General features: G+C 50.3%; 1 protein-coding gene across 5 annotated transcripts; it reads left to right on the forward strand.

The window, feature by feature from the left end:
• Positions 1-740: 740 nt before the first annotated feature.
• Positions 741-21,111, forward strand: MAB21L3 (mab-21 like 3). 5 transcript variants are annotated; one of them, XM_037038822.1, is made up of 7 exons: positions 741-1,140; positions 2,608-2,881; positions 9,822-9,962; positions 11,447-11,738; positions 14,235-14,413; positions 14,811-15,005; positions 20,319-21,111. In XM_037038822.1, the coding sequence occupies exons 2-7, from the start codon at positions 2,714-2,716 to the stop codon at positions 20,550-20,552; spliced, it is 1,209 nt and encodes a 402-aa protein (XP_036894717.1). In that variant the 5' UTR covers positions 741-1,140; positions 2,608-2,713; the 3' UTR covers positions 20,553-21,111. The 5 variants fall into 5 exon arrangements, with proteins under 5 accessions (XP_036894717.1, XP_036894715.1, XP_036894718.1 ...); XM_037038820.1 differs by having other exon boundaries at positions 2,635-2,881; XM_037038823.1 differs by having other exon boundaries at positions 2,642-2,881.
• The last annotated feature ends 5,569 nt before the right edge of the window (positions 21,112-26,680 follow it).

Consider the following 26,680-nt stretch of genomic DNA (forward strand, 5'->3'; position numbering starts at 1 on the left):
ATTGCAACATATTGTATTTACAAGGACGTCACTCTAATGCTTCATGCAATCAAGTATTCACCACTATTAACGGAGGGTCGATTGTGTGTTAGCTGCTTGGCTGCACCGGGGACACAGAACACTCAGCGTCCCTGCCTTGCTTCCTGCTGGGGCCTCTGAGCTGTTGGAGGTGAGTTGCTTCAGCATTGAAGGAAAACTTTGGAAGAATAAGTCGAATTTGTAACCTTGGTGACCTGGAACACATTTGCACATTTAAGATTGATTTGGATCAAGCCAACCCTTTGCCTTCCCGGAATGAGTATCCCAGCCACTGGGTAAATCAGTAAGAAGTGCCTGGTGAGCTAGGGTGACTTTGTCTTCCCAGGACTTCCCATACTGATGGCTCAGGGCTGTGACAAGCTTGTCAAACTGCCTTGAAAAAACAACTTCTTGGTCCTCACAACAGAAGTTGTCAAAGCTGGTTGACCTGTGCAGACCTGCATTTGGTATGAGTCAGGAGAAATGAGGAGTCCTATCTCCCGAGGAAGGAGAAGAACCTGAGTCATCTCTGAGTCCCTCCGAGTGGCCTAGCGCAGTGCCTTACGCAGACGCTGCTCAGTAAATATTTGCTGACCCAATACCCAATTAACCAGAGATCTGTATCTGCAAAGAAAGCTGTCTTTTCCAATCTGTCAGAGGCCACTGTATTAGTGACTGCCCTATATTTGGAACCTTGGAGTAAGAACAGGTTGTGTTTATATATACCACACCCCTATTTCCTGGTTCTGACATCCTGGTAAAAAGAGACTACAGTAAGTCACCTGGGCACATGCTTCTTTCTTCCTCTCCCAGGTGCCTCCGTTGGCCCTGTTTTCCCTTCTCATGTCTGGCAACTGTCACTGGCCCCAGCTCAGGAGGTTTCTTTTTATCGTTTCGATCAGCTGCTGTACTGGTGCAATGGCAGTTGGAGAGCCACAGGCGAAAATGACGCAAGTTTGCACATCTGATGACGAGTATATGGCGTAAGCTTAGAATGGGAGGAAAGGTCCCGCCAGAGGAAAGGGACACGTAGTTAACGACTGCAGTGAAGCGGGAGTAAGGACAAAGACAAGAGTACCTGGAAGAAACCACTCGGAGGACGTGGGCTGCGTTGAAAATGAGGTGGGTCCAGAAATCCAAAGTGAAAGAAGCTTGGAGGGAGGGAGGTTCTTGTTCCCTCTGTGAAAAGTCGATCATTCGGAACACCTGGCCAGTGGTAAGAGCAGCCGAGGGAACAAGATTGAGAAATATTCAGGAGCATTTGATAGCCAAAAAAAAGGGGGGGTGGGGGTGGGGGGAGACTTAGAATGACAAATGGAAGAAAATAGAAACCTTGAGGCAGTATTTTTTTAAAGATTTTATTTATTTGTTTTTAGAGAGAGGGGAAGGAAGGGAGAAAGAGAGGGAGAAATACATCAATCAGTTGCCTCTTGCAAGCCCCACACTGGGGACCTGGCCCCCAACCTAGGGATGTGCCCTGACCTGGAATTGAACCAATGACCTTCCAGTTTGCAGGGTGACACCCAGCCCACTGAGCCACACCAGTCCGGGCTCAAGGCGGTATTGAGGAGGGTGGCTTTCCCTGGTTCATATCAGAGCGCAGTTTCACAGAAGGGACCTGTGGGAAGAGGCTGGACTGAGCCCTGGGATTGAGGTGGGCGGCGGTGGGCGGAGCACAGCAGCCTGGGAGCTCTGCTGCTGCTTCCACGCCACCAGCAGGGCAGGGGAGATATGTGAATTCTGAGGCTGCAGAAAGCAGAGTTGCCGCGGCACGCAGCAGCACCTTGCTGAGCACCCCGAGGTGGGTTCGGAACACCACTCAGAAGTGAGTGGGGCGCCTAGATCACTGTCACCTCGTGAGAGCAAATGATTGCACACTGTAATGTTTACCAGTGTTGGGGAGTAAGATCAGAGGGGTGTGATTTTTTTGTTTCCTGTGATGAAACCAGCTCCAGCCAGCCAGACTGGGAGCTTACTGCCTGTGCTGTTTCCCAACATGGCTTGGCTGGGCAAGCCAGCCGTGATGGTTTCCTTGACTCTCAGGGGTCTGTTCACTGTGACGTACCTTTTATGGCCAGCTTTCAAGTGGGAGGAGGGTTAAAAGTCAGCGGGTGAGCAGGAGGATCCCTGTCCTGTCACTGGTGGGTGTGCCTGTGCGTGCACGCCTGTGTGTGCGTGCCTGTGCAGGCGTGCGCTTTCCTGCACGCTCACTGTTGGGCCCTGATCCGGTCGGCAAGCCAGGCCCCCTGTTTGCAGGCACGGCCAGGCCGGTTGTTTGGCAATTTCTCATGCTGTTTACTGTAAAGATGGTAAATCAGTGTGTGGGATTTTGGGCGCCAGAGGGCAAGGGGTATTTACTGTCAACAGGAGAAGGGCAAGGAGAGAAAAGGTGCTGAACCCTGGGGTGTGCCTAGTCTTAGGCCGAGAGCATGAGAAGGTGGGGAGAGGCCACCTGCGGGGATCTCTGCCCTGGGGTGTTGGAGTGGGAAGCACAGCTTGGAAAACTGCTCTCTGGCCTCAGTGCCAGAACCAAACAGAATAAAAAGAAGGTTGGACTCAAATTCCATTTCATTGACTCTCCTTTTAAAGTGCTTTTTAAAAAAAAAATTCCCAAAGATGACAGATGGATGCTCACAAGTTGGGAATGAGAGCTTAAGTGGAGAATCGAGAAGGCAAGTCTCTGGTCCCCGTACACATGCCCCGAGAAACCCAACCCAGAGAGCTTGACGGTGCTGGGAGAGCGGCCAGTGGCACAGACCTTCCCTGGGAAGCAAGCCCGCAGGTTGCGGCTCCGCTCAGGACCCACCGAGAAGCAATGAGATCTCTGACTGCGGACAACTTAGAAGAGTGCCTGCTGGATAAGGTGAGGACAGATACTGGGCTCCCACACCCCCCACCTCTGCTCACCCTGCTCATCCTGCTCACCCCTCACCCCTCCTCACCCTTCCTCACCCTTCCTCACCCCACCAATCTTGATTCGGACTTCATTGTCAGAGTGATAAGTTGGTTTCCTAGGCAAAACTACTAAAAGATAAATAAGAAAATCTTACAATGGTAAAAATGACAGCGAACAGAATTATTTCCCACTAATTTTCCTTCTGGGGCTGTTAGATGGAAGGAGTGTTGGCTGACGTTTCCCCGTCATCCTGTGTTTTCTGAAAGAAAAATGTCCAAATGTTTTTAGCTGGGCCTTCAAATAATGCTTTTATCTTTCTACTCTCTGCCTCCCTCCATCTCCAGCGGGACTCTCAAACACCTCTCTGTGCACTGAATTCAGCCTGTGTATGTACTTTCTTTATCCTATTAGCATATTTCAAAATTTTTTCAAATTTGTTGCAAATACAGGGTGGGCAAAAGTAGGTTTACAACTGTGAGTATGTGAAACAGAGTTTATTCTGGTATTATTATTTATTAATTACTGTATTATTTTCCATATGAACAACTGTAAATCTACTTTTGCCCACCCTGTATTTTAAAATAGAGATTTTTGAATAGAAACCCAGATTTTCATCTTCTCTGGGGGGGGGGGAGCGGGAATCAAGATATCTGGTGACCACAGGTCCCAGTTTCTTGCCTGGCAACTGTGGGCTGAAGCTGCGTGACCAACAGGCCCTGAAGCTCACTGGCCCTTGGGGCTGCACTGTGCTGAGCCCAACACCCACCCCTTACCACTCCCCCATCTGTGTCCCCGACCCAACCCAACACCACCCCTGGGGCTGGTTGTGTCTGTCATTCCTGTCCCTCAAAACTGTGTTTTGAGAAGTTCACAAGCCTGAGGGGGTACAGCTTCTCCTCCCCTACTTTTCTGCCTCAAAGCCACCCTTCAAATTCAGCTCAGAGTCCACATTCTCAAAAACATTTCCCAGACACATAACGTTTTCCTTAGCACAAAACGTTTTTTGCCTTCCGGTGAAGTCTCCTCATAATTACTACTGATAATATTTATTTGACAATCATCATTGCAAAGATTGCATTGTTTTATTGTCTCTAAGTTTCTGGAGGGAAGGAGAGAGTCTTGGATATCTTTATTCCCCTTGATATTCACGCAGTATCTTCGCACGTACGTGGTCAGAAGATCTTCCGGGTTTACTGAAGATACTGCAAGAATACTGTAAGTGGTGCTGGCAGGTGGAGGCCCACCCAGTATCTCATTTAATCTAATGACAACAATATGACACACGCAGAGGAGGGAACAGAGGCTCCTGTGGCTTAAATAACTTGTCCCAAGTCACAGAGCTAGGTAGAGAGGGCACTGAGGTTTCAGCCTACTGTTCTTTAGCCCGAAGCCATATGTCTCCTGCAAACACACCCGCCTATACAAATCTCCAGAAGCACGCACTGAGCCCCGGCTCTGGGAAACACGCGCTGCCCAGAACCCAGGTCCGGGATGTGGCTTGCTGAGTGGGAGAGAGATTGTGTGTTCCGTTCATCTCCAAGGGTGGCCCTGTCCCACCTGCGAATTTTGCCCATAACTCCAGAGGCAAAAGGGATAATTGTGCAGATGGGTAAATGTTTAATGTCACACATGGCTGACCACGGGGCTGCGGTGGGATTCAAACGGGCTGCTGGAGGTGGAGGGGTAGCTTTGGTGGGGAGAAGTGCTTCAGAGGCTTTGCCTCCGCGCATGCGTAGGACTTGAGTGAGTGGAGGATCACAGCAGAGGCCGCCAGGCCAAGGAAGCCCATTCACGCGGTGGGTGTGGGTTTCTCTCCCAGTCACCTTGTCCTTGGGGAGGCTGTGTGCAGTGGTTCTGACGTGGGCTTTAGAATGAAACAGCCCGCGCGTGGACCTCTGTCCTGTGACTTCCTGACTCTGGGATCCTGGGCAAATTACTTACACTTTCTGAACTTCAGTCTCCTCATCTGTAAAATGGGGGCAATCATAGCATCCGTCTTAAAAGATTCCTGGGAGGCCCCAAGGAGCTAAGCCTTAGAAAGTATCCTGCACATCACAAGCTTCCCCAGGCTGAGCTCCTTCGTGCCCCTGTGGCTAAGGCTTCTACTATGTGTGGGAGCTGCGAATATCTTGTGGGGCCCAAGCACCTGGTTCATGGAAGAATTAGTCTGAAAAGATGGGGGCGTGAGGGCTGAAAACCTGTCTCGTTATATGTATCGCTGAGTTTACGTCTCCACCCCTTCCCATTAGTAACCCCTGGAAGACAGAGACGGCGTCTGTCCTTTTGTACACTGATTATTGGACTTGATGCGATTCCAGAATTAAAAGACTTCCTGTTGTCGGGAAAGAAGCTGTCCGCTGTTCCCCGCAGTGGCATTCATCACGGATGACACTTGCACCGGCCGCACACTCAGGGCTGTGACCGAGCCTGGGGAGACATTTTATTCCCAGCACGCTGCTGGGTGCCGTTTCCCTCCCGCTCGCTCCAGGAAGCGCGTCGGAATGCAAATGAGTCAGACTGTTATGATAGGGAACGACCTTGATGTCTCAATAATTTACATTTGAAACAGAAAAAAAAACTGTCCACAAACTTGAGCTAGTCCTAGAGCGAAGGACGGTGTGATTCAGGGGGAGGGGAAGCAGCCCTGGACGGGACTCGGTACCTGAGCGCGGGCGAGTAGATGTGCGCTGGAGAGAGGGAGCCCACCCAACCAGAACGGCGCCCTTAATGAATGTGCGCCTCTCCGGGCTGCTTTTGCATCAGTTCTGCCTAACCAGGGTAACTGAATCTGCCTGTTCATGAGTGTAGCGTGACTTATCCATGGTCAGTCGGTGCAGGGGAAGGGTTAGATTAACCTCCGTGCTCAGATTCTCAAATCCAGTAGTCTTTGAGAACACTGTTTCCCAAGCACTTTGACTGCAGTGTTCTGTCTAGTCAGCCCTTGTGGTACTTCCCCCCCCCCCCTTCTCCTGGTCAGACTCCTGATCCCTGAACTTATCCGATGTCCCCTAATGTACCAGCCAGCTCTGTCCTTCCCTGCCCAGGCCGGAGAACGTGACCCACCACTGAAACCCCCGTGCTCTCCAGATCTCGCCCAGCAAACTCAAATCTTAGCACCTCGGCTGTTACCACTGCTGCTGGAGAACACCTGACAGCTGAGCCCACCGGTCTCTCCTGGCTTGTGGACCCGCCTGCATCTGTCTTGGGCATGGCCTGGCAATCTTACACCTGTGCCCAGGTGGCCCCTCATTCCTTAGAGAAGCCATTTCCAAAGTCTGTGACCCCAAAGTCCCCTGCCTTCCATCTCTCCACCTCGCTCTCAACCCATTGCCTGGTCTCCTGCTCTAACGAAAGAATAGACAGCCGACAGGAAATCTCTCTGATTCCCGCCATCCCCTCCCCTTTTGTCTGTATTTGCACCCACCCGTTCTTTCCTCCTGACTCCCCAAGGCGACTTCCTCGCCAGGTTTCTGCTCTTGCACAGCAGTTCCCAGCTGGAAAATCCTTACTCACTGGCTTTGCCCTCTGTGGCCTCTTCCTTCCACGCTGGCTCTTTCCTGTCAGCCTTTGACGTGTTCCAACCTGTATGCCATTATGAAAAAAACCTGTCTGTGTCCTTGTTTGTTTTTCCTTCCCGAGAAAACTTCCCGGAGGAGTTGCTCACCTGTCTTCACTTGCTTGTCTCGTGACCCCTTGTGCCACTGCAATGTGACAGAATGTCCAGCAAGTGCCCAGTCCCAGCTCCACACCCTATGGACACTGTGCAGGCCTTATCTTAGCCACTTACTGTTGACTTTGTTCTGGAAATTCTTCTTGCTTGATCTTCAAGACCTCTCACTGTGTATTCTCCCCCCTCACCATCCTCCTGCAAGGCAATCCCTGCCCCAAGGGTTCAAGGAATGATTACAACTCTCCACTATGCTCTTCCTGCTAGGCACCTACCGTGCTCTCTGCCATACGTAGCTCCCTGCCCTTCTCTTTCTGGCTCACTCCTACTAACCTTTCAAGATACCACTCCAGCAACTCGAGTACACAACGCCTCCAGGAAGGGCCTGCCAGTCTCCAAACCAGGGAAGTGTCCCTGTCTGTGTGCCCAGAGCGCCCTTTACAAACATTTACCTTAGCACCAGCTGGCTGCAGTTTCAGTTTGCATTGTGTCTCCCCCATGCCCCCAGCTTATCTGTAAACCTCTTTATAACATGTATGCACAGATCCTGGCACGAGGTGGATATTCAACAAAACCAGGCTCATGGAGAGGGGTCACAGCTCACGGCAGCCCTGCACTGGCCAGGGCCCTTCACCACAGGCTCCAAGGGCATCCGCCTTCCTTGACCTTTGGCAAACGGCCTTACCTCTGTGACCACCTGGTCTCTTCTGCCTGCACATTCAGGCAGATTCAGAGTCTTGGTAGTTTACAGACATTCAAGAAAGGTAGCTTCGGTCCCCTTTCCCGCGATGAGCATGGTGGGGGGAACATTTGTGTGGGGGCGGGGGGAGGCGGCTCCTGCTGGCAAAGAGAAGTTGTGAAAAGCTGGTAGCGATGTGCTCATATTATTGAAGGTCAGGCAAGACCCGTGGGTTCTGAAAAGACAACTTGATGTCTATCATATATTTCCAATAAGGTTGTAAGCTTGCAAAGGTCAGAGACCCCGTCTTATGTTTCTTGTTACTCTTGGGAATCTGGAGTGCATCCATTAGTTTTTCAAAGCCAGTCTTCTGTGTCCACCTTCACACATGCATCTCAAACAGGTTTCAAGCTGCCTCACTGTACTGACGGCACCTCCCCTTCCCTTAAGTTTTGTGCTTACATTTGTCTTCCCCACTGGTTTAAGTTCATGGCCATGTGTGTGACTGTTGCTGTGCCCTAGCATGTAACGGTGCCTGGCACATAACTAGATAATTGTTTATTGATGCACTGAATCTATATGTGACATACAGCGCGTGTGCAAATAAACGCACAGGCACCGTTGTGTTCTGTGTCCATATGTGGTCAGCTTGTCGGTTGGTGGGAGGTATGAGGTCTCGGGTGACTGGACAAATTGATGACTAAAGTATAAAAAACCAGAAATCTCATAGACTTGGGCTTTTTTTCTATGAGCATCTAAAAACTACTCTAGAATCTATAGAAACAGCCATTACAGAAAACTCAGAAGAAATACAAAGAGTCACGGGTGGGCATTACATTTAGATTATTTATTGGGGTGTCCAGCCTTTTGGCATCTCTGGGTCACACTGGAAGGAGAAGAGTTGTTTTAGGCCACATGTTAAGTACCCTGCAACATATAATCACAAAAAAATCTCATGGTGTTTTAAGTAAATTTACGGTTTTGTGTTGGGCCGCGTTCACAGCCATGCTGGGCTTCATGCAGCCCACAGGTTGGACACCCCTGAAGGTGCTTCTGAAGGTCAGTGCCTGGCTGGGCTCCGGGGCATCTGTAAGGGAGACCGCCCTGCTGGTCCCAGCCTGCAGACGCCTCGTGCACAATGTAACAAAGGGGTCTTCTAGTTCAGAAAAAACCCGCAGACTCTTTCCGCCCCCAAATCACCTGGATGTTTCTGTCTCTCCTGGAGTTCACTAAAAGTTCCCTTGTGTTTCCCACATAACACAAGCATCTGTTTCCTTAAACCTTAAGGATCCCTTAATGTTTATATTTTCTGTTCAGTTTTCTGTGGGTATTTTCCGGTTTTTGGAGACCTGCTGGACAGAGTCGGAAGAGACGTTTGTACGCCCTCTCCTGCAGGTACAGGAGGGCGTGTCCCCGGAGAAGGGGCCACCGTTTGCTGACACGGACAGGAAGTGCTCACTGCAAGTTTACTCACCTTGAACCACAGGTGGCGAACGCAAGGTCCCTGGGCCAAATCCAGCCTCCACCTTGTTTTATCCGGCCCGGCACCTTGTTTCTACCCAGCGGCAGCGCCGAGCTCCTTGCCCTTAGTTAAGGAGTAGCTATATTTATACAGTCCTAAAATTACATTTGGCTCTTTGAAGGCAACTGTGAGGCTGATATGAAAGTGAGTTTGACACCCCTGCAAACCATTTAATATCCGCGCATACTAAACTGGTTTATATTCACCATCCCAGCCAGCAGGCATCATGCTCCTTCACACTGTTCTCCCCACAGTCCCCCAAACCCTGCAGGATGCCAGGCTGAGCACCCACCCCCAAGACGGCCCTTCTTCCCAGGCTCCAGCCCCAGGGACACCCCTGCCAGCCCTGGAGCTTCCCCAGGCATGCTCCTGCTGCGGGGGCCCTGGGATAGACTTTCCCCAGCTGTGGTCAGGGCTCACTCAAAGGCCACCTCCTCAGAGATGACTTCCCTGGCGCCCGATCCCAAAATAGCATCCCCTTTACTCCCTAACCCCTTAGCCTCTTTTATTTCTCTTCGTGGGATATACCAGACCGGTAGCACATTCTGCCCACACGCGGTACAGCACGGGGCAAAAGGAGGTTTACAGTTGAGTGTGCAAAACAGGGTCACTCTTGTATTATTATTTATCGAGTATTGTGTTATTTTCCCATACAGACAACTTTCAACCCCCTTTTGCCCCCCCCTGTATGTATATATACATGTATGTGTGTGTATGTATCTGTATACATACCTATGGTCTGTATGTTCAACTAGAGGGCAAGTCTCTCCATCCTGTTCTCGGTTGCCTTATTCTTACCTGTGCTCCGGCACCTGGACAGGCACACAGGGCAGGTGCTAGATGAATATGGGACGAACGCTTCGATTTCAGAATCAGGCTCTCGGGAGGGGCACCATCAGACCTGAACGCACCCCTCCTGGAGTTCTGGGGAAGGCAGGAGCTTCTGAGCTGAACATGTTTCCTCCCCATCACTCCTTCATGCCAGTGCTTGGTGGCCAGACTGGAGGTAACCCCTGTGCTGCTCCCTGCCCCCCCCCAGGTGGACTTGAGGCGCCAGTGGGTCTCCCAGACGGTGGAGGAGGTACAGAAAGCCATCTACCATCTGACCACCAGAATCAGCAACCAAGACATCCGATTCCAAGCCATCCCTTACTCCTCCATGTACAATGGCAACATTAAGGTGAGCGGGTCTCACTGGTCTCTGGGTGCCCATGCAGACAGCCCAGACACCGGGGTGGCGGGGGCTCGGTAAGTAGCAGGGGCTCGCACTGGGAAGGATACTAATCATACTTCCCACAGGTACTCGTAGTACTTGCCATTCACAAACTTATTTGAGCTCTCGCACACTTGCTTTCCTATCGATGATAGGCACTGTGACGTAGGGAAGTCAAATGACCTGATCAGGCACAGTAGGCACTGAAGCCAGAACTTGTACGGGGCCCTTGACCCCAAGGGGTAATGATTAGCCCTTAGTGAATGATTAACATTAGTGATTCACATTTAGTGAAGGACCTGTTCAGGTATTAAGCAACTGATTCATAGATTGGGCATTGGGCAGAGGGAACTTGAGGCATTATGGAGAATAGTGGAAAGTGATGGTCTGTGGAGTGCAGGTTGGGGAAGGAAGAAAGTGGAAGAAGTCGCCTTGAAGAGCAGTCTGGCGCCCCAGTCCCTGCTGAGGAGCCCCACCAAGCTATAAGCCACCAGGGCCAGCACGTAATGACCAGCATTCACACAACACTGTGGGGCGGGCCACACCGTTCTCGCGGAAATGGTCTCACTCAAACCCGCAAACAGTCTTGTGGGACAGACATTATTGGGTGTTTTCCCTTTTTGAGATGAGAGAAGTGAGGCTCAGAATCACTCTGGATCCCCAGGCTCCTTTGTCTCGATTTTTCTTGTGAACAACAGAACAACCCTTCACCGGTGTCCCACTTACATGTGTTCACGCCCCCTTTCTCACGCCAGACTCGGCTCTTCATGTGTAAGGGTCATGTTTATCGATGGCTCCATTCCTCGCCCCCTGCAGGGTGGGTGGTCGACCCTCAACTCCTGTAGAATGAAAGCAAGAGCAAAAAAACATTGGTGCATGAATCAAAGAGCGTTGCCGGTCCAGCGCATGTCGAGATTGGTGGGCATAGCAACCACCCATCAGATCCTGGGACGTGCGCATTTGGACAGCGTGTTTGATCTTAGGACGTTCACCTCAGGGTGAAAACTGTAAAGTAGATTGGATCCTGGAATGTCAGAACATCATCTGCCCACCTCTCCCACCCACCTCCACCACCACCCAAATCAGACAAAAGTAGACCGGGGGCTGGGAACACAAACATAACACCGCTTTTCCTGGAATGATATCCCAGCAAATTTTCTCCTGGGAGAAAACCTCTCCCTGCAAACATGAGGTGCCCTGTAAGGTTCCATGTCTGGCACCCTGTCCCCTTGCAGATTCATGAAGCCGAGAGCTCAGTGAATTAGTTACCGGCTTGAAGCAGTACCATGGGTGAGTGGCAGGACAAAGGTGGACCCTCTCGCAAAGGGCCAGTACACTCCCTGTCCACCTGGTCACGTCACTGAGGGTCGAATGGTTAACTGAGCCACCTGGTGCAACAGGTCAGCGGCAGAGCACGCCTCTCACCTCCCCCTTTTCTTTCCTGACCCCAGGTTTTGGCCCCCAGCCAGTTCCTGGTCACAGTCCCAGTGAGGGGCCTGGCTGGGTACAGGGAGGCCAGGGAGCAGCGCTGGCGGTACTACACCCTGCGGGGCGCCAGGCTGCCCTGCCCCCTGCAGAACCCAGAGGGCCTGCAGCAATGGCTGGAGGTGCAGCAGTTTCCTAAGAGCCTGTGGCTGTGGCACGAGGCAGATGTGAACATCGAGGGGGACCTTGTGCCCGCCAAGGTCCTCCAGGTGTTCCGGACGCTGGTGGAAGACGCCATTGAAGCCTGTTGCCTGTCAGGTGAGCAGACCAAGAAAAGTACAAGGGAGATTTTAGGCACTTTCATTTTTCTTGATCAAACCTCTGCTGGGGTGTCACCCAAAGCTCAGGCCCCTAAATGGAGACCACAATCCTATGCTCTTTGCACCTGCCCGATCCCCGGGGTACGAATCAGCCCTCTTTCTGCTGTCACACACGGAAGACTGGGAGTCACACCGCGCTGACACACAGCTGTGGGTTTCAGCGGGCCCTGCCCTGGCGTAGATAGGATGGGCTTCCGGCCTTGCAGCCTTTCCAAGATGTCAGCTTAAAAAACCTGGGCACTTTTTAAAAAGCACGCTCTTCACAAACCTCAGATCTTTGCGATAAAGCACGTTTCTGCTACAATACTCGACAAATGACCATAGTGCCCTGGTGGGTTGAGACATCACACATGGAAACCGCCGACTTTTACCAAAACGCAAACCCCAGAAGCCATGGAGAACTGAGTTCAGTAACCCCAGGATCTTAAGTCATGGTACAGTGTGGCTCAGGCACACATGTGCACATACATTTTGTTCACCCAGAGTAAAAAGGTGAATTTCCAACTGGAAACAATGGCTGATTCCCTCAACTGGGCAAGAGTACTTACAAATGAGTAAGAAAAAACATACAAGCAAACCAATAGAAATAATGGCCCCAAAAAGCCATGACTCACAAAAAAAGAGCATAAAGGGCTAGTAAAAGTAAGAAAAATGACTTGTCTAACGTGTGTTTTGAGAAATGTACCTCAAACACCTAACACATTGGCAGACGTGAAAACAACCAGTCGCGCTCAGTGTAGGGGCAGGTGTGGAGAAACACATTTTCTTGGAAGTGTACGTTGGTGCCTGCTTTTTAAAGGGCAATGTGTCCACTTTTATTTTTATAATGCGATGACCTGGCAGTGCAGTGATTCCAGTTCTAGAACTAGATACACGAAGAAATACTCACAAGGACACCCACTGCCGTAGGCTCTGCGATAGCCAGTAGCTAGAAAGCATCGAAGTGGAGGCAGAGGAAAACTGACTCCGGAAACGGTGCAGCATCAGCCTAGTGGATGTCTATGCAGCCTTTAGAAAGAACTCGGTGCGTGTGTATGTGCACACACAGAGTTATGGAAAATGCTCGTGCTGGATAAGTGAGTGGGAAACCGCAGTGCCGAGCAATGCGTGGTTGCATTTGTGCAGAGAGAAATGGATCTCATTGTACATTTCCTGTGTGGCCAGAACCATCTGCAAGGTGCCACCGTGGAGCTTGCTCGAGTTTAATGGACTGTTACCTTGGACAGATGCTTCTGCGGGTTATTTAATTTAATACTCATTGCACCTTTATAGAGTAGGAATTATGTTTTGACCTGTTTTACAAATGAAATTTGAGAATTAGAGAAAGTAAGTAACATGCCGAAGGTCACACACGAAGTGAGCAGAGCGAGCCGCAGGAGCAGGGCGTGGGCCCGGCAGGCGAGTTCCAGCAGCTGCTGCCTTGTCTCTTTGGGACACTGTCATCCGTGAACGTGAACAAGAGATTCAAACTGGGCTGGTTGGGGAGGAAGAGCCAGACATCGGCCTGGCCCTGTCCGATGGCTCTGATGAGGGGCAGAGGGTACTCTCTCTCTCACACCCCCCGCCGAGGAGAGAAGAGTCCTGCTTCTGAACAGCCAAGCACAATGAACGAGATGGCGTCTGTCCTCTTCTCCAAGCAGGGAAAGCACAACAACAGATCCCCGTCCAAGAGGGCTCGTCCTTTTCTGTGATGAAGGCGGACGAACAAACGAAAAGACTATGTATCTTTTGAAAGAAGGAGGAACAAATTAGAAGTGGGTTCTAGTTTATGAGCAGGAAATCTTTACCAAACGTGTGTCTTTTCTCTCCCTCTCTTTGCCTGGTTGGAAATGATGGCGTGAGGGCTTCTTTCTGCTTGCTGGACTCCTGGAGCCAGCGCCACACTGGGAAGTATTTTGTGATGATAAATGCATCTGAGGCGAGGCAGGCTTAATGGGCAGTAGGAACAAGCACCACCTGAGCGCTTGTGACTCGGATAAGAGATGGGTTCAACCGAATGCCACCAAAGGCCGATGACTAAGGACAGGGACTGAAGCCATGCTAAGCAAGGGTGACGGGAGGGGAGTGTATGAACGATCGGATTTCGTTTTGCAATAGCAAATACTCTACCTTTTATTGGTATTCAGCGACTCTTTCTTTCCATTGAGCCTTCTGAAAAGAATCTATTAATTTAAAAGAAAAGGTACCATAACAATCTTGGGGGGAGGGAGGAGAAAGAGAAAAGAAAAACGCAGAAACCATGAGATTTTTTCTAGCAATGCTGCTATCAGTATTTATTTGGCTAATTGTCCAGTCTTGATATAAACACCGTCTCCTCCCCCTCCCCACCAAGCGAAGTCGCCCCTCCAGTTCAAGCTGCTGCTCAGAGTCGCTCACTGTCCCCAAATTCCCTCTTTGAATGCTTTTTCTGAGCCTGTTTGTCATTTCCCACCAGGAAAGGTCAGCTTGCTAACAAACAGCGCTGCAGTTCGGGTTGCCATGGAAACGTCCCGAGGTCCGGTGGAGATCGAGCTGGCCCCCGCAGTGGAGATCCCCACCGCCTGGTCCAAGAAAGCCCGGTGGCCTCCGTGTCTGACGCGCTGGCCCTCCCCAGAGAGAGTGCAGTGCATCAAGGTACCTCGGGGCAGGGCCCCGTGCCCCAGAGCGCTGTCCTCAAGGTTTAGCACCGGTTCGGGAACAAAGATCAGCGGGTCTCAGAGTGTGGGCCGAAGAACCGCGTGGCCCCTGGGGCCCTGGTAGACGTGCAGCCGCCCGGGCCCCGCTCTGAACCTGTGGAAGGAGGCGTTGTGGGCAGAGCGCAGCCCTCTGGCTTTAAGGAGCTCACCAGGTGGCTTGTTTGCTGCCCACGAGCAAGGGGGCTCGTCCTGAGGCCCCTCCCTCCGCGCGTGGTGCAGGGGGCACTGCCTGTTTGTGGGCCCGTCCCAGTCCCCCAGACTGGTGGGCCTCGTCGGAGACAGCATCCATGCCCGTGAGCGCCGTCGGTCTCAGGGGCCGCCGTCTTCCCTTCCAGTCGTTCGGATTCACCCTGTTGGCACGTTCGAACTATCACTGGCAGCTGAGCTTCCCGCAGGCCGAGCGGGTGCTGCTGGAGCAGCTGGACGAGGACGGGGGCTGCCGCCGGCGGTGTCTGCGGGCGCTGCGGCAGATGAAGGAGGATGTCTGGTGTCCGGGGAGCAGGCCGGTGCTCACGTCCCACCACCTGCAGGTGAGCTCCGGGCGGCCCGCCGCGTCGTCCGTAGGTCCTGGCCGCAGCCCCTGGGAAGGGGCCTGGGGGTGCACGTGGTGGGTTCCGGCTGGGACTCCCGGGTCCGGAGTCCGCATTAGCTGTCCTGCGAAGTGTTTACTGCCCTTTACTGAGCTAGATAACCCGGCTGGACGTGCGGCCGCAGTACCCCTCGCTGGCAGGGCAAACTTTCCGCACCTGTCTCCCTTCCCATTTCCCCCTCTCCCTTTTCTTTTTTCTGTTTCTTTATCTCTCTCCCTTCCTTTTATTTTACTCCACAAGCCGGCACCAGTGCCCACCGTGTGCCAGAAATTTAGAAATGAATTCAGCAGGTGGCCTCAGCCCTTGAGAAAGAAAGCTACAGTCCGGTGAAATCTTGCGAGTTGCCCAAACCTCAGATAAACTCGTGGTTTTCCTCAGGTCAGGACTTGATCTCCACTTGAGTCCAAGTGCAGCCGCTCACGCACGCACATGTGTGCACGCTCCGCGAGGAGGAGGAGGAAACCGGGAGCTTCCCGGTAAACCCGAGCTTCTAGATTCCAGCGCCCGGCCTGGATCTGCCCTCGCTCGGCCAGCACGAGCCTCCTCGCCCGCAAACCCAGCCCTGCCCATTCAGGAACCCGCTCGCTCAGTCACTCAGCAAACGCTGGTTGAGGTTACGCGCTGTGAGCCTGACACCCGCCCCCCGCACCTGCTGTGCGCTCTGCACCAGGAGACATGTGGGGAGCAAACAGACACGGGCCCTGCTCTCGCGGAGCTCGCTGAGCTCGCGGTCCAGCAGGGGAGACAGACGTCAAGCACGCGGTTTTGCAGGTGCGTGTGAGGTCACACAGTGCAGGGAGCACGAGGGAGAAGAAGGGTGTTGCTCTGCGAGAGCTTAGGGCAGCAGAACCCAACCCGGACCGGGCACCCAGGGCCCTGGTCTTGGAGAGGCAGCCTGTTATCAAACTCTCAGCTCCTCTTCTCAAACGTCTGACGCGTGGCAGACTGGGCGCTTCTGGATGCCGCCTGCAGCGCAGTAGGTGGCAGGGGTCGGACTCCTACCGACAGCGACAGCATAGCCCCAGTCTTAGCCAGCATCTGTCAGGACCTTCAGCCCTTCTCCCCGACCCACTACGCAGGTGAGCTCAGGTCCCTGGGCTAGTCACCTGGGTGGTGCCTTCCTTGCACGCTCCTCCTACCCACGCCTCCTCTCACTCAGCGGACAACGTTGTCCAGCCCTGTGTTACTTTCAGCTCTCATGTAATCTTTTTAAGGGCAAATACCCTCTTGGTCTTATCATCACTGCACCCCTGCTATCTCTCTCAGTGCTTGGACCTCATAGTCGCTTAGTAAATATTTGTTGTCCAGTGAATGAATGACTGCACATTTGATCAACTTTGTTTACCCCCTCATAAAACCACTAGTCTTTGCTTTTTTATCTTTCCCGATCATCTGTCTGCTCAAGAATCTGGTAGCATCTCGTTTGCACATACTGGGACCTTTCTCTGAAGTTTCTACGTGTCTCTAAAAACACACACCTGTCCTGGGTCAAGGGCAAGTGCTTTCCGAAGGTTGTCCAATTTGTTTGAAGTTCGCTTCTTTCTTACTTGTCTTTCTACTCGAAGAAGACTTAGAGCTGAGGAGGAAACTCCACTGCGTTTTGTAGCAAAACCTCGTCGTCCCAACCGTGAATATCACTGCCTCACAGTCAGGATGGATATTATAGTCGAGATTGAGTAGGGCCACCATGGGCCCCCAGCCCTCAACTGCTCTCAAAACTGCATTCTGTCCGAGGATCCCTTTCATTCCAGCTGTGTCTAAATCATCTTGAGAGTTTTAGGGCAACTCCTTAAAGGTTCTCTGCTTCAGTCCTCCCTCACCCACGGGCACAGCCCAGGAAAAGTGTGCATTCTCAAAACCGGGCATTTAAAAGGGAGCTACGTGTTGAGAAGGGCGGGACAAGCAGACGCAGAACAGCTTTCTCTGGTCTCTCACGCTTGGTCAAAGGGCAGAATCCTCTCGTGTTTAGCCAACGGGTCGGACGTGGCTGGTGACAGTGTGGTGTCTGCAAGGTCTTGGCCAAGGCTTTCGCCTGGGAAAGGGGGGAGAGTTTGGGTTGCAAAACAGCCCGGCGTGGTCACCGTAGGCCTGACACTGTTCTGCAGGGCCCTCGCCGCCTCCCCAAAGGGTTCTCCACAAAGCGGTTTCACTCAGAACACGAGATTACCAGTGCCTTTCAAAGCAAATCTTTTGTTTTAATTTGTAACTCAATTTTTTGTTTATTCATATTTAGATACTTATTTTTTAATATTATAAAGGAGTTTTATTATTTATTCATAGTAAGGTATGAGAAATTGTATGTAACAAAGTATTACAAAACACAAGAACAGGTACAAGGTATTTCAGGAACTACTCATGTATAATGGGCATCCTTATTTTTCCCTGGAAATTTTGGACAAAAAAATGCACATTACCCAGGGCAAAGTACGGTATTTCTAAAACCTATTCAAGGGCACAGGGCCTTGATCATTATAATAGGCTTTAACTGCTTCAGTTTCTTTAGGGAAATAAAAGGTTAACTTCAAGAGTAGAATGAATACATTTCATCTTTGTATATAGGTTATCTTGACTAGAATGAAACGATCTCCAACTCATCTGCTCCAAACAATTTAATCTAAAAACGTATTCAGTATCTTGCTGTGAGCTGGAATATGTTCTTTTCCCTTTTAGTAAAGACTGTATTTTAAACCTGCTAAATATTTACCAGGGGTGTCCAACCTTTGGGCATCTCTGGGCCACACCGGAAGAAGAGTTGTCTTGGGCCATTAAATACATTGCAACATGTAATGCTGCCAAAAAATCTCATCATGGTTTAAGTAAATTTACGGTTTTGTGTTAGGCTGTGTTCATAGCCATCCGGGGCTGCATGCAGCCTGCGGGCTGCAGGTTGGACACCCCAGCTAGTTCGTTATTTTACTTCGTCAGTAAATGTGTGCTGAGTACCCGCCAGTGCCCACCGGTGCGTGGGCCAGTCCCTCTGCTGAGTGTCAGTGACCGACGGAGGAGCGAATGAGAACAGGTCTCGTCCTCAGCTCTCACGGAGCTGACAGACAGTTTGTGGTGCGTAAATAAATGTGACAACGGCTGCTCCTGTGCTCACTGCCGCTCCTGAGAAATAAATGGCTAAGAGGATATCTGCTGGGTGTCAAGGGATCTAGGACCTGAGGAATGAGTTTCCTGGACATTCTCGCAAGTCTGTTCAGGCAGCTTTGGGCTGTGAGAGGCCCTAGGATGAGAAAGGGCGTGACATGAGGCCGGGTGGCCAGCAGGTGGAGCCAGCGAGCATGCAGGGCCAGGTGGGGCTGGAGAGGAAGGGTGGGACAGAACCTGGCAAACTGAAGTACCTAAGGCTTGTGTGTCTAATTAACACACGGTGGGAAGACTTGGAGGTACTTTAGAGAAGCAGAAACGTAGATTTGTATTTCCAAAACATCACGTTGCCTTCCATGGGGATGGTGACAGAATGTGACGAAAACAGGTGCAGACTGCTTACACAGCCGTGACAGAGGGCGGTGCGGTGGGAGCCAATGGTGATATCGGTAGATTTCGTCACTACCGGGTTGGCCAAAAAGTCCATTTAGTTTTTTCTGCAAAATAAAACACACATTTTTTCATTTTCACCAGTAACTTTATTTATGTGGGTATTTTGAGTATGTCAGCTCTCTCCTGCTATTGGCTTCTAGTGAGTGGAAGCCCTAGGTGCTGCTAAACGCCTTCCAGGCATAAGACAGCCCCACAGCAGAGGATTAATTGGCCAAAATGTCAGCAGGACCAAGAAACTTCACAAACCACTCTTGACACATTGGACCAGTCACGGCACCTTCTCCATACACGGCACACATCTTTTTTTTATTTCATTTCATTTTTGCATTTTAGCTTTCTTGATATAATAAAGCGAAATACACTGAAAATGTTGTGTATCTTCTTCCATCTTTAATATTAAAACGGCTGCACAAAAATTCACCTATTTTGATAAAGGTTTTTTTTAATGCTCCCGGATATGACAGCTGTCGCAATATAATCTAACAAAATTGTTTCGAATGAAGTTAAGGACAACTAAGCACTCCTAGACCCATTGTACGGAAAAGACTAAACAAACTTTTTGGCCGACCCAATACTTGTGCAGGAGGATTGGCTGGGTTGGTTGGGGTTGGCGAGGGAGGGGATGACCCCTGAGTTTGTCTAACTGCTGGATGCGCCACGCTGGAGGCTGACCCGGTTGGGGGGGTAGGCTGTGAGCTCAGTCTGGACATGCTGGCAAAGGACTTTCAGGTTTTCAAGAAATACCAGGAGAAGTCAGTGGAGAAGCCTGGGCTGGTGGAAGAGAACTAGGAGTCACTGTATTTCATGGGAGTTAAAGCCACTGTTGTGGAAGGGAGATAGTATGAGAGGGCCTGGGGCTGAGAAATGCCAACATTTAAAGGCAGGTAAAGGCGGAGAAGCCTGCAGGGGTGTAGCCGTAGTGCTGGAGAAACCCACAGAGTGTGTTGGCTTGGAAGCCAAATGCAGCTTAACTCAAGAGGGAGGGTGTGGAGGAGAGAATCAGAGTCTGCTGAAAGGCCAGGTGAAGCCGGGGCTCGACAAGGCTACTGGGTTTTGCAACATGCAGCTCGCTGGGCCTTCAGCGGAGCAGCGGTTGAGGACCGTCAGGCAAAGAGTTCATCCTGGGGTGGGCTGAGGCTGGGAGTCGGAGCAGAGGAAATGATGACAGAGAATTGAGCGGGCTGTTTGGAGAGACCTGGATTGGCAGAGGTGATTGTTAGGGCAGGAGATGTGGGGGTGCAGCAGGACTTCAAGAAGGTGTAAAAGCCAGTGAGAAAGGGAGACCGATCATACACGGTTTCTGGAAGGAGAGAGGAATTGGTCGCTAGGAGGCGTGCTGGTGGCAGAGAGGAGAGTGCCAGTGTGGGCAGAGCTGTCCCACCCACCGGCACCAGGGCTTCCGTTTTCCTTGTAAAGTAGAGGCAAAGGCACATGGGGGGGGGGGGTGGCGGCGTGGAGAATCAGCTTTAAGAGGAGTCGTGATTGTTAGAAACGTCGGTGGTGGAGAGTGAATGAATGAATGGAGAGGCGTAGGAGACCAGCAGGACAAGGCTGAGAGCGCAGGAGGCTGGGGAGCAGGAATTGAGGGCAGAACCAGCTTGCCCTGGTGACCCTTTCCTGCCCCCTTCCAAGGTCACGTGAGCTCGGTGCTCCCGAGGACGCTCTCCCCAGTCGCCTCTTCCGCGTCTGACCCCACTCTCCCTCCCGCAGACAGTGCTCTTTTGGACTTGTGAGAAGTATCCCCACTCGAAGGACTGGCAGGTCTTCAGCAAAGGGCTGCTGCGCCTGGCGAGGAAGCTGCACCGCTGTGTGAGCCAGCACTTCCTGAAGCACTTCTTCGTGCGGCGCTGCAACCTCCTGCAGCATGCCAACGCCGCCGAACTGGACGCCGTGGCCCGCAAACTGGCCCTCTTCCTCAAGGACCCCCAGATCAGCCTGCCCTGAGGCTGCGCCAGTCTCGGGGGCTCTTGGACATTCCGTCTGGCTCACCTCTGGATTGTTCCGGTCAGATGCCAGGTTCCCGCCCAGGACAGAGGCTGCTAAGGCAGAGGAATTCACATCGGCCCAGGAGCACGTTAGCAAAAGCTGCGATGTCAGGGTGTGCCCCGCCTCCCTGGAGCGGAGCAGCTGTCTCAGCCCTGGCTACCTACCTCTCTCGGGGACCAAGCCTCCCCAAGCCACAGACTGCAAACCAATGACATTTCTGAGTTTATTTTGCCCTGCTCAGGTGCTGACGGGGAGGATGGAGGCAGAACCCCTGGAAGGCCAGGCATCAGCCTGTGACCCGGCTGTGGTCCTCCAGCCTGCTGACCGTGGGTTCGTCATTTTTCCATTTGTAAAATGGGACTGTTTATGTGCCTCCCTGCGGGCAGGGCTGTGCGCCCATGCTGCTGCCCTATCTAGGAGAAGGCATTGGACAAACACAAGTGCTGCTGGTTGGTTCAGTGGCCAGAGTTAGCATCCTGGATCAGCACCTAACCACTGATTAAATGATGGCTTCTGACGTGTCAGCACGCGTGTCTTTGCTGCCAGGTCCCCCGCACGGTGATGTGAGGGTGGTGCAAGGCTTGGGGCTCTGTCTGCTTTGCTGGCATCCCCTTAGGGAAAAGGAGGTTTAAATGATGGGGGCCTGGCCAGATGTCAGGGCAGCTCTGTCCACCCCCTGATCCCAGCCACCGGCCTCTCCTGGCTCCGCACACTGTGACTCAGGGGTGGGGCTGCCCTGTGTTTATGAAGGAGCTCGTTGCTGTGACCTGCACAGAAGGACTTGGGTGTCACTCACCTCAACACCTTCCTCTGCTCACTACGTTCACTCGCTTGTTCATCAATAAATACGTGCTCTGTAGGCACTGGGACTCCACCGAGCGCGAGAGGACATCCCTGATGGGTGATGCCTCATGGGGTAGATGGGAAATGGACAGCAGGTACGTAAACACTGTTGTCATAAATTTTAGCAGGTGCCCTGGAGTGATAAACAATCCTGAAACGGAGCCACAGAGAGATCCCTGAAGGATGAAGATGCAAACGGCCGGAGGCGAAGGAAAGGGAGCCAGGGTCAGACTTGGAGGGGTCGCAGGAGGCAGGTCACTTGGCCTCAGAAAGCTGGTTAGGAATTTGCCTTTTATTCTCAAATCAAAGGCGTGGCCTTTGACCTCTCCCAGTATCGTGCTCTCTGCTGCATTTTAAATACATGCCTGTCCTTGTGTCTGCACAGAGAGGGGTCAGGGCTCCCACGAGGGGGGCCGGGGTGCAGAAAGCTCTCCAGCCCCGCACTGTGAACTTCGCTGTGGTCAAGGCCACCCAGCCTGTCATCAGCCAGGAACCGTAGGAGTGCTGAGTGCTGGGTGAGACCAGCGGCTTCTCCTGACATTTGCTCACCGCCTCTCGACTCAGGGGAATCCTTTATCACTTACAACATGCTCCCCAAATACATCACAGTGAAGCTCCCCAAAGCATGAACTACTGGTTTTATAAAAAGAAAAGTCACATTTGAAAATGAAAACATTAATTTTACAAAAACACTGTAGCCAGATGGTGGGGTCCCTGGGCTGTCTCGCATAGGAAGTCATGGTTTTAAAATGTTGAAAGACAAACATCTCCCCAAGCATACAGTAAGTTTAAAATTCTGAAAACACGGACAGATGAGGAACCCAATGTTTTACTAAATCATTAACACTTGCATTCAAATTCTCATACTCTTAGATCTTGGGAAATATTTTTTGAGAGGTTGGAAGTTAATAGTGAGTTTTCAAAATTTTCATGATGAAAAGAGCTGAAATAAATTTCAAAATAGCTCCGCAGTCACAGAATGCCAAAAAGTGTAAGCTAACTGCACCTTTGATTCACAGTGTGTGCGTGTGTTTGGAGAGGGGTGGGACAGGGCACACTCCAGTCCCACTGAGGTAGATTCTTTCCGCCTTTCCCCGCAGATCTGTGGTTTTTGGAGAAGTAGGGCTGTCTGGAGATGCCTGAGTGTTCCTTCCATTGCCCAGCAGAGGGCAGCAGAGGACCACACATGAAAATAGTCCCGTTCCTACCCAGTTCCTTTTCAGCCCAGCAGATGTCGTCCCCCTCAACCGGTATCTTCACCTGGCTACATTTAAAAAAAAAAAAAAAAAAAAAAAACTAAGTGGGAGTCAGGATCAGAAGATTCCAGCTGATGCTAAAGTGTTTACCTTTCCCGCCATTTTTGGCTAAAAATTCACAGTGGTTCTGCTTATAGCTCAGATTTAAAGAGCCTGAGCAAGTGCCTATCCTGGGGACTGTGGAGTATTTGGCTCATAGTTTTGAAAAGCCTGATAACATTATTCCTCTATTATGGTCAGCTTTTGTTTTCATTCCCCCAAAGGTCTTTTCTATCCATCTACAGCCTTCTAGGCACAGGACCACTTTACAGTCTCTTTAGTAGCACGCCTGGTATTCAGTCCCAGTCACCAACCCAGTCATATGTGCATCCTTGCTCTGAGTGAGCTGTTCAGCTCCCTAATTCTAAATCTTCCTTTCTTTGTGGACACTATGATGGGCTGAATTGTATCCTTCTAAATTCCTCTGTTGAAGCCCCAACTCCCAATGTGTCAGAGTGTGACTGCTTTGGAGACGGGCTCTTTAAAGAGGTGATTGCGTCAAGGCGAGGCCATTGGGGTGGGGGGTTGCCCTCATCCAAGAGGACAGGTGTCCCTGAAAGTAGAGGAAGAGAGGTCATGGGCAGGTGGGCAAAGACAAAAGGCCATCTGCAAGCCCAAGGAGAGAGGCCTTAGGAGAGACCAACCCTGCTGGCACCTTGACCTTGGCCTGCTGGGCTCCAGAGCTGTGAGAAAACAGTTTTGTGTTGTTTCAGCCACAAGTCGGTGGCACTTTGTCATGGTGCCCCTGGGAAACTACTGCAGGCTTCGTGAGAGAATCCGCACCTCCTCCCTGTGATGAAGAGAATAAATGGAATATTATTCTCTTCTGTGATAAGTGATGGATGTAAGAGGTTCTTTGTTTAGTTGAATGAGTGCTTAGTATTTTAGATGCCTATCCCTCGTGGCCATCCATCCATCTCTGCTATTCCTGATAACTACCCCCACCCCACAGGTAAGTCCTTCACGAAGAAATTAGACACCATCACAGGGAAAACTTGTACAGCATTCCATCACCACAGATTCCAGAAACCCATCTTTTCCTTCTCCCTCTCGCTAATGTGGAGGAAGCACGTCTCCCGACTTCTCCACATGCGATGGGCCGATGCCTTCGAGCCTCTCGGGTCCATCTTCCCTTTATTTCTGTAGCGTCCCCCGCCCCACCCGCCCCCCGCCTCTCCCGCCCGCCTCCTGCAGCTCCCTGCCTCTCTCCTCCTCCAGTCTCCTGAGCTATTTTTACACATGTCTCCACTTCCTCAGCTCTTCACACTTTTGTTTACTGTGAAAACTCATACAGGAGAGAGTCTAAGCAGTTTAAAGAAAAACAATAAACACAACATGCTCACAAAGTGGGGAAAATAGCACATTGCAAGTACTTTAGAATTCTCCCAGGTGCCCCTCCGTTCCCTGGCCCCCTCCCTTCCTGACATAGGGAACCGTGATCCCAAATCTCATGTATGCCATTTTGCTTCTTTTTTCAGTTGTACTGCCTACCATATTCCATTAAACCTAAGCCCCTAGCATATTTCATTAAACCTAAGTCCCCAGCAATTGTAAGATGCATCACTATTTCATACATGAGAAAGGAAGGGTGCTACTAAATGTAATTGCCAGATACCACCGATTATGAGATGCATCCCAATTTTAGATTAAAATGTGAAAGGTATATTTTAGGATCAACAAAATGCAACCTGTGTCATCCCAGTGTCTTTTTAGTTTTGCCCTGTTTTGGGCTTTGAGTAAATTGAATCATACTGATGAAGTCCTCTTTGATTTGCTTCCTATGTCTACAGTCTGCGTTTTATACTCTCCCATGTGGATGAAGGGGGTACTGGTATGTTCCTTTTCACTGCTGTGTAGTATTCCACTGTGAGATTACACCACTTTATATATTTATGTTATTCTAATTGGGCATTTCGGTTGTTTCTAGCTTTAGTGATTTGAACTGTTTTGATACACATGCATTCTTATACATGTCTTCTGGAGCACTCCAGTTTTTAAAGGGAATGTACATGAGAGTGAAATTTTAGGTTCAAAGAATATATGCATCTTTAAATTTACACGGTAATGTCAACATATTTTCTAAAATGATTCACCATGTTAATGTAGGTGAATTTTTGGTGACTTTCTCCATTATAATGGAGTACATTTTGTGTCTTTTTAAAAATATTATTTTCTTTTCTTTGGGTCATGGGGACTTGACCCTATACTGTTTCGTAAAATTTTATAGTTGTGCCTTTCACCAGAGTTAGGAAGTACCCGATTTTTCTACTCCAAAAAAATGTAGAATAATCTCTTTGTTTGAAAGCTTGGGAACACTCATCCACACTTGGACCTTGTGTTTTCTTTGTCAGAAGATTTTAAACTATTAATTCGTTTTCTTTTAGGGATAAAAAATGTCCTAGTTTTCTATTTCTTCTTGAGCAGGTGTTATTAATTTCTATTTTTCTGGGAATTTATCCATCTCATCTAAGTTTTCAAATTTACTCGCATAAAATGTTCATAATGTTTTATTAATAATTGAAATTCTGTTCATGTTTTATCATCTGTTCATAATGTTTTATTATTATCTATTTAAATTCTGATGCATCTATATTTATCTTTCTTGATAAGTCTTTTAGACACTTATCAAAGAAGCACTTGTTTTATTGATCATTACATGTATTTGTTTTCTATTTCATTAGTTTCTGTTTATATCTTTGGTCCTTTCCCTCTACTTTCTTTAGGTTTATTCTGGTATTTTTTTTATATAACTACTTAAATGCTTAGCTCAGAAATTCTCAGCCTCTTTTGTTTCTTCAGTATGTCACCTTCCTGTTAATACCATTTTTGTGCAATCCCACAGGCTTTGGTGTATTGTATTTTCGTCTTTCAGTTCTATCCCTTTTCTAATTTCTGCCATTTTCCTTTTTTGGCGCATGAGGGGCTCCGAATTTTTTTTGAGCAAATTTTTCCTGGTTATGGTTTTGCTGTTGATGTCTAACTCAGTTGCAGCGTCGTCAGAGAAAGCGGCCTGCAGAGACCCGACCCTTTGGTGTTTGTTGAGGCCAGTGTTTCGCGTACCTCTTCCACACTGCGCTCTGCGTGTACGAAGGGGGCACGCACATTTAACGCGCTGAGCCACGGCAGCCAGGGCTCAGGGTGTGCAAATTCAGACGCGATGTTCAGTGCGTGCCCACCAGACTGCACACTCCTCAAATTTTCTGTAGATTACAGATTTCCTTATGGCTGCATTTTCCAGCATCTACGGAGAGAGGGTTGTTTTAAAATGTTCTCTGTGTAGTTCTGGCAAACGTTGGCTTACTGTGCTTTGGGGCTATATTGTTAGAGGCAAACAGGGTTAGAATTTTTATGTCCTCCTGGTTCACTGAAGCTTTTCTCATTAGAAGGTGACCTGTTCTAACCGCTATAAACATTTTGCCTAAACACTGATTTTTTTCTGGTAGTGACGTAGTGATCCCACTTGTGCTGTTTGGCTAGTCTGTCTTTTTCCAATCCCTTCACTTTGAATCAACTTGTATCCTCATGTGGCCGATAACTGTGTCTCCTGTAAACACGACTGGACTGGTTTTCTAAAGCCCCACCTGCAACAGAGGTCGTTGACTCCCAAGGTTAGTGCATTGGCCGCTCTTCTGGGGGACCACGCACTTGGACTTGTTGCTGCTCTGTTGCCATTCACCTCCCATTTGACCCATTTTGGAAGTCTTCCTCTGCCTCTTGTCCCACTTTCCTTCCTTTGAAAAAATTGATGTGCTTTCTTCCGCTTTTTCGTTCATTCCCTGCCCACCTAGTCTGGAAGACTCGAGTCCCTCTCTGTCTTCCTCATGGTCACCAGGGCTATTTGCACGTGTGGACGAACTTGTATGGACTAAGGTCAAATGGTAACTGATAACCTTTATTCTCCTCTTTGAGAGGGTCCTGGGCGGCTTGGCCCCTACAACCCCCCTCTCA

Source organism: Sturnira hondurensis, unplaced genomic scaffold (genome assembly GCF_014824575.4).
Source record: "Sturnira hondurensis isolate 20B ecotype Veracruz unplaced genomic scaffold, ASM1482457v3 Scaffold0024822, whole genome shotgun sequence".
NCBI lineage: Eukaryota > Metazoa > Chordata > Mammalia > Chiroptera > Phyllostomidae > Sturnira > Sturnira hondurensis.

What these genes read in the sequence shown, in the direction of transcription:
- MAB21L3 (XM_037038822.1), top strand. Translation starts at nt 2,714, where the DNA reads ATGCCCCGAGAAACCCAACCCAGAGAGCTTGACGGTGCTGGGAGAGCG. An exon ending in AAGAGTGCCTGCTGGATAAG is followed by an intron (nt 2,882 to 9,821) that starts GTGAGGACAGAT and finishes GCCCCCCCCCAG; the next exon opens with GTGGACTTGAGGCGCCAGTG. An exon ending in AGAGAGTGCAGTGCATCAAG is followed by an intron (nt 14,414 to 14,810) that starts GTACCTCGGGGC and finishes CTTCCCTTCCAG; the next exon opens with TCGTTCGGATTCACCCTGTT.